This window comes from Elephas maximus, chromosome 2 (assembly GCF_024166365.1).
Source record: "Elephas maximus indicus isolate mEleMax1 chromosome 2, mEleMax1 primary haplotype, whole genome shotgun sequence".
Lineage (NCBI taxonomy): Eukaryota > Metazoa > Chordata > Mammalia > Proboscidea > Elephantidae > Elephas > Elephas maximus.
In genome coordinates this window covers 218,166,220-218,182,618 of record NC_064820.1, presented here as the reverse complement: position 1 = coordinate 218,182,618, position 16,399 = coordinate 218,166,220, and the positions used below count along the sequence as shown (strand labels likewise).

At 42.0% G+C, this 16,399-nt stretch overlaps 1 protein-coding gene across 1 annotated transcript in view; it reads right to left on the bottom strand.

Moving 5' to 3' along the window:
* Window positions 1-16,399, bottom strand: part of SIM2 (SIM bHLH transcription factor 2) — a 54,577-nt gene that overhangs the window by 26,495 nt on the left and 11,683 nt on the right. The window contains exons 3-6 of the mRNA XM_049859169.1: window positions 14,925-15,014; window positions 6,795-6,903; window positions 2,926-3,011; window positions 119-318 (exon numbers count right to left, since the gene is read on the bottom strand). Coding sequence (XP_049715126.1) covers window positions 119-318; window positions 2,926-3,011; window positions 6,795-6,903; window positions 14,925-15,014 — 485 coding nt within the window. The remainder of the gene's footprint in view (window positions 1-118; window positions 319-2,925; window positions 3,012-6,794; window positions 6,904-14,924; window positions 15,015-16,399) is intronic.

The window sequence follows — 16,399 nt, the reverse complement described above, 5'->3', positions numbered from 1 at the left end:
TTCCTAGCACAACTTATCTCTTGTTAGGGTCTAGCTTAGGATTGTACCTTTCAGGGGCCAATTTCTACCAGCAGTGCTGCCCAGAACTCCACAGCACAGCCGCAGGTGCCAGACTCACCTGGAATCCAGGAATATCAGCTTCAGGTCGAGGCTGGCCCTGAACATGAACATGTTACTGTGTAGTTTGATCTCCGTGATGGCACTTGGCGGCAGCGACTGGCCCACGGCCACCAGCCCCACGATCTGGTAACAGGAGTCATACAGGGACATGTCCAGCATATACTGCCTGATCTTCAAATAGCCACTGCAGTGGATGACCTGGGAGAGAGAGAGCAAGGTCAGCTGCTAAAGGCCCAGGGACTGCTCATTTACAGGAGTGTGAAGGGGTACTCGCCGAGAACAGCCCTCCTGAGCTGGGCCAGCCAACACTCTGATGGACATCCGGTCGGTACTGAGAATAAATGAAGCTGTGCTTCTTTCTTAGAAAACGCTGTCGTAATAAAATTATAAGGGTTGTCTTATCCAATTGACCATGTTCAGGAAACTCCACAAATTAAGGTTCTCTAATATATTTTTTAATATATAGTAGATTTATGCATAATTAACTCATTTCCACGTTATGATCTGCCAGCACAGCAAAGGCACTTTTGGTAGTTAGCCATGTGTTCCATACTGCTCACTTCAGTAACTGTAACACTGTACCATCTTCAATTGTACTGAAGTTGACATCTGCTAGTTGACATTTAAATCCCTTAATATACTATAACGCTCCATTAGATTATGAGTTATTTCAGTAGAATGACAAAAGTCTATATTTCTCATGTGTTTTTATTTATATTACAAGGCTTCACCCCCTTGTAATAAGTAATAAGCCAGAGTAGCAATATAGAAACACTTCTAATTGTGATTGCCAAAACCATACAGGAGAGAGTGTACAGTGTTGCAAATGCCAAACAGAAACATCTATACAGACTCAAGGGAAGCATTTATACAGGTTACAACCAGTAAAATCTTGATAGCGCCATTATCATCATAGCAGTGGCGGTGAATAGCTAAAATCTTAGCCCAAAATTCTCTTGTTAAAGCCTTCCTTCAGGATTCCTGAGTGCATTCACTCTCTTTAGAGCTGGAACAAATCTTAAAAATCTTTATAGTCAATTCTCCCATTTTACTGATGAGGAAACTGAGGACAAGAGAGGTCATATCTCTTGCTTAAGATTAGACAGTAAGTGGCAGAAACAATTCAGGACCCAAGACTCCTGAAGAATGTCTACACGGTGCAGACCAGTGCTGGGGATTCCCTGTTCCTGGCCCAAAGAGGCTTACAGTCTGGGACAGCAAAGAAGAAACATATCCCCCAAACCCCATCGTTAGAGTGAGGTAAAGGTCACATGAAAGAGCCCGAAGTGACACTCAAAGGAGGGGGCTGAGGAGAGGCTGAGAGAAGGAGGACCCTGTGACAGGGAGGGTCAGGGAGGGGTACTCTAGAAAGAGGGGACAAAGGTACAAAGGCACAAAATTGCCCCTCTCTCTGCATCCCACACTCCTCCCTCCCCTTCCAAATGCAAATACTCCTGGAAAAAGTCTCTGGCTCCAGTGTGAACAGGTTTATAACCTCTTTTCTCTGAGGTGGCAAAGACAGCAACTCGAGATACCACTTGAGGATGGGGTGTGAGAAGCTCCAGAGAGGGGAGGGGAGGGTGGAAGGAGCTAATAGGGTGCTCAGTGTAAACTTCCTCCCCCTCTGGGAGCAGCTCACCCTAATGCTGAGGCACAATACCACCAACAGCTCTTACAGGGGACCTACTCCTAGATTCTGGAATTAACTGGAACAAGTCATGCGTGCTTTCTGGCAGAGAAATGCAACCAGAAAGAAGGGAGGGCTGGGCCAGCTACTTTTCCTTTCTTAGCTCACTTCCAGTATATGATATATATATATGAGGCCAAGAACTCCCACCCCAAAGGACTGGGATGGAGATCAATTAAATTAACTAAATGAGGTGCTCCACTCGGTACCTTAGAACAGGCTCTCTCACTATTACTATTATGCATGTCATCATCGTGATTGCTGAGCTTGGTTGGACATTCTGAGGGTAAAGGCAACATCTCTAAACTCTGAACTCTCACTGCCAGTCCTAGGACCTTGCACCGGACAGTGCAACGAATTCTAAATGAACTCTAGGGACGGTGTGCCAGTGGGATCAACCTGTCTGCAAAGTACAATTCGTAGGAACCAAGGTAAAACTGCCTAAGCCATTACGCTGAGTGATATAAGTCAGTCCCAAAAAGACAAATAGTGTAGATCCCATTTATACGAAATATCTAGAATAGGAAAGCATAGAGACCAAAGTTTATCAGCGGTTACCGGGGCGGGTGGGAGGGAGGGGAAAGGAGAACTCACTGCTTAGGGGACAATGAGCTTCTGTTTAGGGTGATGGAAAGACTGGGAAATGGATAAGAGTGATAGTTGAAGGTACAACTAACACAATTAATGTCACTGAACTGAACATGTGAAGATGGCTGAAAGGTCAAATGTTTTGTTACATAAATGTTTACCAAAAAAAAAAAAGAATCTAAAAAAATAGTTATTGTCTAAACCAATACTTCTCCTTTGACTCATTTTTGTTTTATTTGTATATAAAAATGTATTTTTTTATGTAAAAATATACTGAAATCTGATCAGCCTGGAATGTCCTTTTAAAACTCCAGCTGTCACACTTGCCTTATTCTTGGCTGCAAGCAGTGTGACTAGAGAGTTCTATATGAATCGTGGTATGAAAGCTTTTGCTTCCTGTACCTCCCTTTCTGGAACTAAATGAGATGCTTTCTGTAGATGTTCTTGGGTATGAGGCAAAATATCTAAGACACAGGGAGCACCCACAGCCACCTCCATCTTTCCACCAACCCACAAGAAGCTCCGCCTACCTTGTAGCCACTGCATGTCAGGCCCGCGTTCCTTTTCGCCAAGACACACTTCATTCGAAGAAAAAACGACCGCTCTATCTCATACTCTGAAATCAGGAGGGAGGTTAAATTAGCAAACTGTCCCACAATGCTCTCCCCAGCTTAATTTCACCCCTTTTCCCAACAATAAATCCTCAGAATCGGCTGCCACTCAAAGTCAGAAATACATCCCAATGACTACAACAGGTTTTGACTTAACCCACAACCATGAACTTGTCTATACAGGAGTGTAACATATGTCTCTGGGTATCTCCTCACTGGCTAAATTACTCTCTGGTCATAAATTCAGCAGATTAATTCTTAAGCACCTTATTGGGGCAGATATTCAATGCTGAAGTCCCTGGGTGGTGGAAACAGTTAAGCTCTGGGCTACTAGATGAAAGGTTGGTGGTGGGAATCAACCCAGAGGCACCTCAAAAGAAAGGCCTGGAAATCTGCTTCCAAAAGGTCACAGCCATGAAAACCCACGGAGCAGTTTTACTCTAAAACACATGGGGTTGTCATGAGTTAGAACTGACTCGACAGCAACTGAGTATATTTGAAAAGGGGTTATCTGAGTTACTTGGTAAGGTGGGTTAATTTTAAAAGTTAATTTATTTGTTGATTGATTAATTCCCAGAACTATCAAGCAGCCAGAGACCTCTTCCTTACCTGCCCCAGCCCTGCACCCAGAAAGCTTGGTCTATGGCCAAGATCTGGGCTGAAAAGAGAACCTGGTCTAGGCCTAACATGGCTTCCACGTGGTCCAAAAGAACAAGAATGAGAACTCCGGAAATGCCAACTGGAGGCAAGGTGCGGAGTTGCACGGGAGTGGGCTCAGCATAGGTCCACCTGCCCATGGCCCCCTCCTGATGGCCACAGAGTGGCTTGGTGTCCAGAGAACCACCTTGGCTAGCCCCGGGACATGTACCTGAACCTGCCAGAAACAGCCCAGAAGCATCTGACTTCCCTCAGGGTAGCAGAGACTGAGTACGGGTCAACGCAGAGTTCCTGTCTCTAGCAGAGGGAGCCAGCCATACCACACCTCCCATCAGCTGTGACCATGACCTCCAAGACTGCCCAACAGTCTGGACAGTGGACCAGATCCAAACAGACCCACTTAGCCAGGTCAAAATTTTGGCCCTCATTCATACCCCTGGAAAGACCATCAGCCCATCTTTTCCAGGGCTCTCCCTTTCCCCACTCTCTTTCTGCCCAGGCCAAGAGTTTCCTTCTTACAGATCTCTGACCTCACTATGGCAAATGCAAATGAGCTCCACAAGGAAATACCCCTCTGCTTTAGTTAGTGGACACTAGCACTCTGAGGTACAAACAGAGACCTGCCAGCACCTCTGGGTGAGGGCGAAGTCACTCCCCCTATAAATAAACAGCCCTTTGGTGGAAGTCAATAAATTAATTTCTAAAGAACAGTAACCCCTAGGATTGGCAGCCAGGTCTTCCTTCCTGCTTGCCCTTGAGGGAAGTAAGGACATCACCTCATGGCCTCCCAACACACAACTGGAGAGGCCACCATAATTTACCCACAATCCCTCCCGCAGCAGGCTGGAATCTGCCGGCAGAAGGCTTCCCTTTAACAGGGCAGCATGTCTGAGCCATTTCTACTGATGTGTAGAAGCCCAGGTCTAAAAAACATCACCAGTAATTATTATCCAGTTTGAGGGAGAATTCATTTCTCACACAACAATGGGAGTCAGACGCAGAAAATCAGCTCTGTGGATTCAGCACTCCTAAACTGAAATCCTGCACTCCTCAATTGGCTGTTGGAATGAATCAGTGTTGTTTCCCCTCTTGTGCGGCTGCTACACCTCAGACTTGAATCCCACGGAAACTGGGCACGGAAGGGTCTGATGATATGCTCAAGACTCATTTGGTTTCATTTTGTAAACACTTTTTTCAAGGCTATGACACAGAAAAGGTAACACGAGACCAGGGCCAGTGGGAGAAAATCCACCCCCATGCAACTAACAGACTGCGTAATTTTAAAAACAATAACAATACCATGTTCTGAGGAATTCTCGAAGACTCCTGCTGACTCTGTCCAGCTTTAAACAAACCCAAAGTGTTAGATTCAGATGCAGTGTTCTCTCCTATCCCACATTTTGTTAGAAACTATTTCTTCAGAGTCATTATTTATGTTAATTTATGCAGCCATACCATTTTCAAGGACTTATGAATCACAGACCATTGGCCTGTAATTCACCTCTGTGGATCCTTTGCTTCTACACCAAGCTGCCCATCTCTTCTCAGAAACCAATGTACCACAAGTATCTCTTCTTGGTAAGGAACTCTTAGACTCACTATTGGTATTTCTGGAGCTAAAACAGGGGAGCCACAGAGCTGTACCTATACAGGTTTTGTTTTTGTTTTTTTAAGCTGAATATGGTATTCTTCAGAAACCCTGGTGGCATAGTGGTTAAGAGCTATGGCTGCTAACCAACAGGTCGGCAGTTTGAATCCACCAGGTGCTCCTTGGAAACACTACGGGGCAGTTCTACTCTGTCCTATAGGGTCGCTATGAGTCAAAATCGACTCTATGGCAACTTTTTTTTTTTTAAATGCTATTCTTCATTCTGTCCTCCTAGCCTTAGGCTGACCTTCCCCAGGAGGAAGCAACAAGAATAAAACTCATTTTTTCTTGTCACTTTTTGAAGTCCCTTCTTTTGCCGTGTGTTCCACTGGGGAATTTTGGCCAAGTTGGGATACCGTAGTCCAAAGCAGACAAGAAACCCATCAATCAACATGCTGGTTGGCCTCACAGAGCCCCTGGAATACGTTCTATCTTCCTAACACTCACCGCAATCATAATTTAAAGAGTCATTTGTGTAATGTTGGGTTCCATGTCTTCCCCACTGGACAATAACCACATGTCATCCCAACACAGTGCTTACCACACAGTGGGAATTCAATCTCTATGTGGAAAATGAATGAGAGGGAACTGTAGAAGGAAGAAGACACTATCCCTGGATAGAGCCAGGTCTGTGAAATGGACCAAGGCTTCCTAACTGATTTCACAGGTCCCAACTCAGAATATCATTTTCAAATGTATAAAATACAAAAGATTGCAAAAGAAACCAATGACCTTTGGGAGAGATTTAACACCAGACAGCCACGTGACACCAAGGATTATTTCCTGGGGTTCTACCCTACTATTCAGATACTATCTCCTTCTAGAAAATGTTATCAAAATATTAAAACAAGTTGTGATATGGTTATAAATGTACTTCTTTATTAGCGGATGGGATAACGAGATCCAGCAGCAGGTCCTATAGCTCCTGAAATTTTGAGATAGTGATATTTTTTAATATGTGCCATAACCGTAATGTGATATGACAGTACCTGTGATTTCCATGGTTGGCAAGGCCACACATACCAGTACTAATCTGGTTTCTCGTCTGCAATCATAACCCAAGGAAATGCTAAATTCCAGCCAGAGAAAATAAAGATGTCACTGATTTTTCCCGTGTCACTGATGGATCCTCTGATTTCTGTCCTTGGACCTCTTGATTAAGAAGAACAGGTTCAGATCTAGGACACAGCTTCCCTGGAACTCTAAACTAAAAGCATGTGAGAAGACAAGCTTTTCATCATTTTCTTTGCATCCTCCCCAGCACCTAACAGTCTCAGCACGTGATAGCGGCTCAGCAAATGTCAGTGTAAGGGACAAAGGGATAAAAGGAAATTGCCACTTGGGGGAAGCTGGGTGTTTGCTGGAGAGGTCTTGGCTGGGCACCCAAAGTGGCCTTGGCAAGTAAGGGTACAAAAGCCCCAGGGTCCTATTGAAGAGCACCACCTAGTTTTCATCCTGGTTTCTTTTTGTCTGGAGGAGATACCTTGGAGAAGGTGATGATGAAGAGGCTGGTGAGCTGCAAGGACAGCTGTCATCTCATCATGGTCGGAAGGATGGATGTACTCATAAATACTGTTGCCCGTGAGCTCCACCTGCCACAGGAGGGAAGAGTCAGAAATGTCGCTGGCCTTTCTCTAGAGATGTCATGGGGTGGGGCAGGGGGAGTAAGGTGTGTCACAGGTACACACCCCAGCAGGCACAGGGCTTTGATCTCCACTTAGAACAGACAAGGTGTCCCTGGGTGGCGCAAATGGTTAAGCCCTCAACTACTAGCTGAAAATGTGGCAGTTCGAACCCACCCAGAGGCATCTCAGAAGACAAGCTTGGTGATCTGCTTCCAAAAGGTCACAGCCTTGAAAACCCTCTGGAGCAGTTCCACTCTGCACACATGGGGTCGCCATGAGTTGGAGTGGGCTCGACAGAAACTAACAGCAATACAACCACACCTTCACCAAACGCAGGACATTCTTCTTCGCTCCAGCGGCACTCTGAACTGTCACCTACACTTTATAGCAGGTCAGAAAGCTGAGGCTCGATCTGACAGCCAACAGAATCCCAGCAGGAAGAACTGGGAAGTGAGTGATGAGAGAGATGTGCCCTAGAGGTGGCTGGCCGTAGAAGCCTGGGCAACATTCCTCATAAAGAACGGAGCTTAAGACAGGCTTATTGCTGTCTGAGGGGACTTGCCAGCCGAGCCTCCAGCCGCCATGTCCACATTGTGCCCTGTGGGAACTCTGCCACTAGAGGCCTGACTGGGTGGGAGCCACGGCGGCTCCACTCTGCTTGAGAAAGACCCCACTCTGACAAAGGCCCTTTATCCGCCACTCTACCATGTGTCCCTTAGGGACTGTAGGCCTCTTTCCTGTTGCCAGAATTGTGTCACTGGCCTTCCCTATTTTTTTTTTTTTTTCTGGAGACAGTGCTAATTCTATGGCTCCCGCCCATGGGTGTAGCTGGGCCACAGGCAGCATGACCTGTGGGAGGGGTTTTGGCCCAGATAACAGCGTGATACCAGGGATATTTCCTGGGGTTGCTACCCCACATTTGGACCCTACTTCCAGATGTGCTGAATCTTTGCAGACACACCCCTCAGAAGACATCCATGCCAGAGCAGACACAGCGTCCTGGGAATAGATGCCTCCAGGAAAACACCAAAGCTAAGATTTTTAAGCAGAGGTCCCTGGTGGCCCAAATCCCAACCTTGGGAACTCTGTGGATTATTCTACAAAACACTCTTGAGTGCCATGATGCAAATTCTCAACACCCGGGTCTCCTCACTCATTAAGACGGGCAATGGGCACAGAATATACTAGAAACTACCAACATCAGAGCGGCCTTCTGAGCAGTGGCCTACTTTCAGAGACACAAAACCGTGTGCTCTGGAGAGCCTGGGGGCAGTGGTAGTACTTCCACTACAGCCAGTTGGAACCCGAAAAGCCAGGGTAGGAAGAAATTCAAAGTACCTGAAAAACTGCCTTGGGTTAGGGTTATGCCCTGGGTACACGAACAGTTAAGCGGTGAGCTACCAACTGAAAGGTTGGCAGTTCAGACCCACGCAGAGGTGTCTTGGGAAAAAGGCCTGGCAATTTGCTTCTAAAAGATCACAGCCATGAAAACCCTACGGAGCACAGTTCTCTTCTGCGCACACGGAGTCACTGTGAGTCAGAGTCAGCTCCAAGGCAATGGGTTTGGTTTTTTGTTTGTTTGAGTGCCTAAGAACCTTGGGCAGTCTTAAGGACTTTTTCTCAGCCCTATCCTCATGGTGAAACCTTGGTGGCGTAGTAGTTAAGAACTACGGCTGCTAACCAAAAGGTGGGCAGTTCAAATCCACCAGGCAGCATATGGGGCAGTTCTACTCTGTCCTATACAGTCACTATGAGTTGGAATCAACTCGACGGCAACAGGTTTGTTTTATCCTCATGGGAAAGGGCAGCCTAAGAGAGTAAAGGGAGGCTTGTGGGGTTCCTTTTCCCTAACCACCCCTGATTAAATTTAACTGTATGTTTCATCTGGTGGAGGAGCCAAGATTCATTGCCCTCAGTCAGTGGAGAGACATGGGGATCATGTGTAAAGGGGTGACGCTGACCCAGCCTCTCATGCAGCAGGACAGCCCTAGCCAGGCTTTAATGGAGAAGCTCTCCTGGGAGCCCCTGGTCCAAATTAGCATCGAGGCCATGGGCTCTTTTCTTGGGAACAAGAGACCATGGAGAGGTGAAGTAATTGAACCCACTCCTCAGAGCCAGGTCTTGCAACTTGTTAGGGTGTGTGAGTTGCCTTTTTATTCCAGATAAATTAAGTTTCTGGCCTGCTAAGTAATCTTGTCCCTAAAATGGCTTTCACAGTTCTACTTTCTGTGTTATTCACAGAACGTTTCTTTCTGATATTATGCAAATAGAACCACCCAGAGAATCCTATTACAGAATTCCTCCCTTCTACCAATTCACACCAGACCCCTCGACCTGGCAGTTTGCGAATCACCCACATGGATAGTGGCAGAGTGTAAAAAAAAGCTATTACATGACTTCAGTTTTTTAAAATAAAGACTAAAAATTAAACATCCTTCTTTCAAGTCATTCCCATTGGTCCTTTAAAAGTTTAAATAAAAGAAAAAATATTTTTAAAATCCTAAAGCAGTCTCCTTTTTCCTGAGAGCAGTAATAGGGATTTGTTGTGGAGCTCTGGCTGGGTGGGAGTGGTAGAGATTAATAAACAAGGGTTGTTTTTGTTTTGTTTTGTTTTTTAATTGATTCACAATTTCAACAGCTCCCTTTAGAAATGAAAAAAAAAAAAGTAACAAAACAATTCTTCTTTGGATTGGCCTGCCACTTCCCCTTTACCCACATTTTCGGGGCAAATGATAATTTTAGTTTGCTTTAAATCCTTTTTCAGAACAAAGGGACTGATGTCTTTCTAGAGAAACATCTTCACCTATTTGCAAAAAGACTTGTGTCTGTGCTTAGAGGGATTAGATCCCAGTTCTAATCCCAAAGTCGCTTCATCCTTTTTCAAAGTTGCTATTCTCATCACGTGTGTGTGTGTGGTGGCGGGGGGGCGGGGGGGGGATGAGAAGAGTGAAGATACATGAATTAAAAGGCTTGGTTTTCTGAATACTGGGGTCAATTATGAAACGAACGTGCAAACTCTAAGGTGGCATAGGAAGTGAAACAGTCTTCACAAACGGAAACGTTAAAGAACAAATTTTGGAATGATACAACAGTGTTGACTTTGATTCAAAATTATGGTTGACATGGTATTTCCTGTATTTACATATCTATTTGCACTTTTGAATGTTGAGAGAAATGTGACTGCCACACGACAAAAAAGAAAAAAAAATTCGGTTGTCGCTATAAAACTCCCCAGGTCTCATATATCAACCTTATTAAAACAGACCTGAGATGTGATACGGTAGTAGTATTTGTAAAACCCTGCTAAACAAAATGAATTACTTTCCTGCTAAGAGTTTTTTTTAATGTTTTGCTGAATAACTTTTCTTCCTGCCAAGAAAGCTCCCATATGATAAATACAGCACTCAGAGGGCATATTCTACTTGGGATCGACAGTGCCCCGGGCTCTAAAATGCACTTTGCTTTGCATGGGGTGTTTTGCTAAATATAGTAAATGGTGCACTTAAAAATCAGATGGTTTGGGTTTTAGAGTTCAAGTTATGTCAACAAGCATAAAATGTTGCTCTTTATTTTAAAAGTGAAAAGATTAAGTCTACGCTTCCAAACAACACCATGGCTATTTCTCCAGCTGTGCTTACGGTAGCAACCTCAAATATTAGCTTTTTCCTTATATATCTCATAAATGGTTGTCTCATACATATCTAAATGTATTTGAAAATGTATATATGAGTTACCTAGATGCTATATAATGTATGGAAAACCCCGGTAGCGTAGTGGTTAAGAGCTACGGCTGCTAACTAAAAAGGTCAGCAGTTCAAATGCACCAGGTGCTCCTTGGAAACCCTATGGAGCAGTTCTACTCTGTCCTATAGGGTCGCTATGAGTCAGAATTGACTCTGCGGCAGTGCGTTTGATTTTTTTTTTTTTAATATAATGTATACAACTTTGTTACGAAAAGTTAAACCACCAGGATACATAAAAGTGAGGACACACACAGCAGAGTTTCTTCTTCTTCAAATGTAAGTAAATTAATCAAGTAACAACAACAACAAAAAAGAAATCATTAAAAAAAAAAAAACTTGCGTGGATAAAGAGTGTTTCCCCAACTCTCCCCCATCCAAATCTGTGTATTATATGTGTGCATATGTGTGTGTGTACACCAGACCGAACTTTCATAAGCCTGACTCTACTTTCAAAAGCTTTGATCCTAGACTGAGGGGACAACATGCATTTTGTGGCTGACTCTGTTGTCTTTTTATTTTTTTGTACTAGAGTTTGACAGCGAGGATCACTGTTGATTAATTCAAAAGCAAAAATCCACTAAGAGACGCTGCGTATGAAGTAGCTTGCTGGTTCCAACACTTGTTTTTGTTTTTTAAAAAAAGCCTAATAAAAGGCTTTAAATTGAGATATGCTTATAACACGAGTTTTTTTTTATACACAACACATGAGGGATTGTTTTTACATCCTCAAATATTCAGAAAGTTATTTGCATAGTGCAGACCAAATAAACATTTTGCTGGGAATTCTCCACAGTTACGGCAAACCTAGAAGCTTATGCCCCCTAGGAGCCTCTAACATACAGTTTAACCCTGAATTAACTTGAAAGCTGTTACTTAATGAAATAATGTCGTTGATGGCAAATGAAAGTTCTTGAAGCCCCAGATAGCACAAAGCAAATATCTTTATTCACCAGAAAACCTGTTTAAAAGATGATGACCTCTGACTACTGGTAAAATTTTATTAACACTTCCAACTCTGCAGATTAAAAAAAAATTTTAAGCCTATTTTAATAAAGCTTTTATGTTTGAAATATTTGCTTTTTTTTTTTTTGCTAATAATAAAAAATAATCTAAAAGGGGCAAAAATTTTGAAAAGGAGAAGTTGGGTACGTGACCACCTATTCAATATTTTATTTTACTAGTTAAGTAACGAAGACAGAAAAAATACACATTATGATCCTGGCTAGATTCCCTTCAGCAGGGCTAATCATGAACAGGAGGCAGAGTGGAGGGAAAAGTTTGTTGTTGCTTATTTAAACAGTTCACCACAGAATACTCCCCAGATGCTAAGGAGAGGCTCACATCTTTGTTACAGTGTTTCTGTAGCTGCTGACTGAGGCTAAGTCAGCCCCATTAAGAAATTTTTTTTTTTAAATCATTTCCACTAACACAATCCCTCAGTTTGACTTTTTTTTTTTTTTAAATCTATTCCATTAAATTAACACTTTTACTGGCAACATGTGGACAAAGGTTCTCTCTACAACTGCCCTGGAAAATGGTAGTGTATAATCACCCCTTGGAAATTATGATACCGGTTTTATTTCTGCATTATGACCATAAGGAAATACAATACTTTTAATTGTGATTCTGCCAGATTTCTTTCTGGTGAGTTAATCCTAAACAGAAGGGATGTTTGTTACCTATTCAATTCTTATTTGTATTTATTTATTTATAATTATTGCATTCATTGACAAGCAATTCTATTTTGCACATAAGGAGAAAAATTATATAGAGGGAGATGTAAGATGCTGATCAACCAGCTGGCTGAGTGGATTGCATGGTTTGGGTTGTGCATAGTGCCTTATGGTGTACTAAACAACAACAACAACAAAAAACCCATTGCCATTGAGTCAATTCTGACTCATAGCGACCCTACAGGACAGAGTAGAACTGCCCCACAGCGTTTGGATTTGTACTGCCAACTTCTTGGTTAGCAGCCATAGCTCTTAACCGCTATACCACCAGGGTTTCCTACGAAACCATATACTAGGACACTCCAAATGACTAAGCAGTCCTGATGTATACCCAACAAAGGACTCTACTTGAAAACTTGGCCCTAAATGAAACAGTAGCAATGCCTGACATCCAAATAGTTCTCCTACAGTTTCTAAATCACACAAAATGGGTACTTTAATCTGTTTCTTACCACAATCCTGAAAGATGGGTAGAAAAAAAAAAAGCAAGCATTATTTTCCTCATTTAAGTTATGGCTCTGGAAGGTTAAATACCTGCGCTATCACACACTAAAAACCATATAACTGAATGTATTTCCCTTTTTCCTTTGACTGCTAGGAAGCTCAGATCTAAACTTAATATTCAATTATGGTGACTTTACCTATTTTAAAAGTTTTTTTTTACCTACAATTTTAAAAACATATGAAGTGTTTTGTCTTCTTTGTGATTTATTATTGCAAGACTATTAACAGTTATATAAATTGCAATTGAAAAAAGTAAGCAATTTGATCAAGTTAAAAGTAGAAATCAGGCTGGGTTTGACAAAATTAAAAAAAAATCAATTGCCATCGAGTCAATTCTGACTGATAGTGGCCCTTTAGGGCAGAGGAGAACGGTCCCCATAGGACTTCCAAGTCTGTAATCTTTTACAGAAGCAGACTGCCACATCTTTCTTCTGCAGAGTGGCTGGTGGGCTCAAACCACTAAGCCTTAGGTTAGCAGCTGAGTGCTTAACCACTGCACCACCAGAGCTCCTTGGTATAACTACAGGTCCCTAAATAATTCCAAGTAGAGAAAGGTGACATTTCTGACAGTAATAATGTTTTTGATTGCTCATGCTAACCCTGAAAAGTATAGAAATAATGGATTTCATATTCCCAACAGTGTTTCCCATTCTACAAGCACACTGATCTCATGAATCATGCAGGTGTAAGAAGCAAGGGGTATGTAAACTTCATTTGGGAGACCTGATTTTATAAAAGGAAGAGGAAGAGAAAAGAAACCCCGGCCATCTTAATATGAAATTTACTGTAAAGGGCTTTGCCTAGGAAACACATAGGCACATAAACACATATGGACCTAAGAATATACATACACTGGAAGAGAAGTTTGTAAACAAATGGCAAGTTTAAAAATGTGTTTAAAATTTTTTCTTTAAAGGAGTACACCTGATTCAAGTTTCCAAATTTGCTGACTTTATTTTCCACGTAAGAAAACCCAAGCCACGTTAATTGGCATGTTTTATTTGGCTTAGTCACATTGGGAAACCAGCGAGAGAGAGATTACGCCTGTCCCTCCTGGGAGTCCCTTTTTATCTACAATTAATTCTAGTGTGTCTTTGGTTGTGATGAAAAAGGCACTCTAATTTACATAGTCTACAATCTAAAGAAACACTTGGTTCCTATACGTATAAAAAATATGCCTTTCAGAACCATGATTGAAATCAGAGACATGAATGGTCAGTTGGACTCCCCCCACCTGGACAAGCCTCAGGCCCAGACACAGCCAAAGCACCCACCAAACCCTCAACATGATAGGTTTAGACAAAGCTGAGCCTGCCTCTTTCCTCTAAGGGATGATCCCCTTTTCTGAAGTCTGCTCCACTCTTCCAGAAAAATCAGTAATACTTAAATGTTCTAAAGAAACCAGGACCTTGCTGGGCAAAACAGTAGTAAACTGAGTTTTACGAGTTTCTATCACAAGCATATAAAACGCTTTACTGAAACAACCACTGAGCTGGAAAAACTCAGGAAAAATTACCCTGAATTCCATGTGAACACTCATAAATCTAGCCCCCCTCTTCTCCTCTCTCCCCCTTCTTCTCTCTGCATAAAATCCATATCCTACATCAGCTTTCTTCTGGCTTTCATAGCAACTCACAATACCACGTGCAGGTCAGCAAGTATGGACTGCAATCTCCCTTTGTGAAGCTCTTTTGAGCGGCATATAGCTTTACTGTGTAAGCAGCAAATCCGGGGTATTAGGTGGAATCCGAGGCCAGGGCTGGCTGTTGCAAAGATACATTGGTCATTAACCTCAAAGGAAAAAGAAAGTAAAAAGTAACACAGAGAAGAAAAGCCCTGCAGGGTGTCCTAAGAAGATGGTTTTGCCATGTTGGATTATGTTCATACACAAAAGCAGTCCAGTTCAGCAGTCTGACAACAGACTCATTTTCAGGTTGGGTCAGGCGGTCAAGATCCTCGAACACATAACGTAATACTTTAGTTGTACGTAAAATTAGGCGACACCTACCTGTGACAAGCCTAAATGTACAGAAGCTGTTTCCGAGATATACATGATTTTGCCGTCAGATGCTACCACAAAAACAAATCCATCCAAAGTCTGAAAAAGAGAAAGTTTTGGGGTAAGATATGATAGCTATACTTTACAGTTAAAGTTAATCATTGCATTGGCGCTGGGATGGAAGAATGTATAAAGTATTATCAACACGTATTTGTTAAATGCAAAAACAGCTCAGTGACATAAGAAGGGGTGTAGCTAACAACACTCAAGGGTTAGTTCCCAGGCCAGGTTCTCAAATGCATTTAAAGCATTTTAAACACAATCTTACATCCACAACACACACACACACACACAAATAATGTAAAACATGAGAGGATTCCTATCATGCTCAATTTAAATATAGCAGCTTTATTGTTTGGGGTTATTTTAGCGCTTAGCACAAATCCGGAGTTCTATGGTACTTAGGGGAAAATCTACCACTATATAGACCATTTTATGTCATAATTGGCGGTCATTTATACCACTAGGATTTATGCTTTATTTGCCACAATTTTCTAGTTACCCCTAAGTACCATTTGAATAATAAATTCCATTCCCCAGAAATACCATTCTCCAGAAAATAAAACAAAATCCTCAGTTATTTTAGCAGACCATGTCTACAGAATTGATTAGTTAGGATTTACAAGTGACCGACTAATCTGCGCAAAAGCCAAGGAGAAAAAGTGTAAGTTTCTGAAAAATTAAAACTACCCAAATGATATTCTGATTGTCCCTAAGTTAGCTAGCCTTCAAAAAATAAAATAAAATAAAATGAGAGGACACAATTAAAACAAATAAAAAGTAAATGATTATAATAGGTGGCAAGGATAAAAAGACTAAATTACTTCTGAAAAAGAAAACTACATTTTATTTACCCATTCAGATTTTAGATCCAGAACCAAAGAAAAGCAATAAAGTTGTGGAAAGACAGGTACAACCCGCAATACTGCCCCATAAAAAATATTCCAAATTAATTTCTGGCCACAAATTCTATTTTTACAGCATGTAATTGAAACCAGATTACTTTTAGTTTTTCTATATCCCTCTTTGGGGGGGGGGAATCCTAAAAAAGAGCGCAGTAGAATGGAAACTTGAAAGATATCTTTACTTTCTGGTGTCTCAAACACAGTTTGAGACATTCTTTTGCAAATAAAACTATCATTAATTACCATTCCCTGTGCTAAGATTGAAACCTGCACCTCAGTTAGGAGCCTTATTTCAGGTTTCTAACTCAGCTAAAAAAAAAAATTCCCAACGAAATCTTTGACGTTTCAAAACTATAAACCATACAGCAATCTCTAAAGTTATAAAGGTTTGGACACATTTTACAGTCTTGCTTAACTCCCAAAGCATTAACGAGATACAGTTTATGAAAACAACATTTGACAAACAGCCTTATCTAGAACGAGTAAACGTGAAAAAGTGATCATATTGCAATTCTCAAA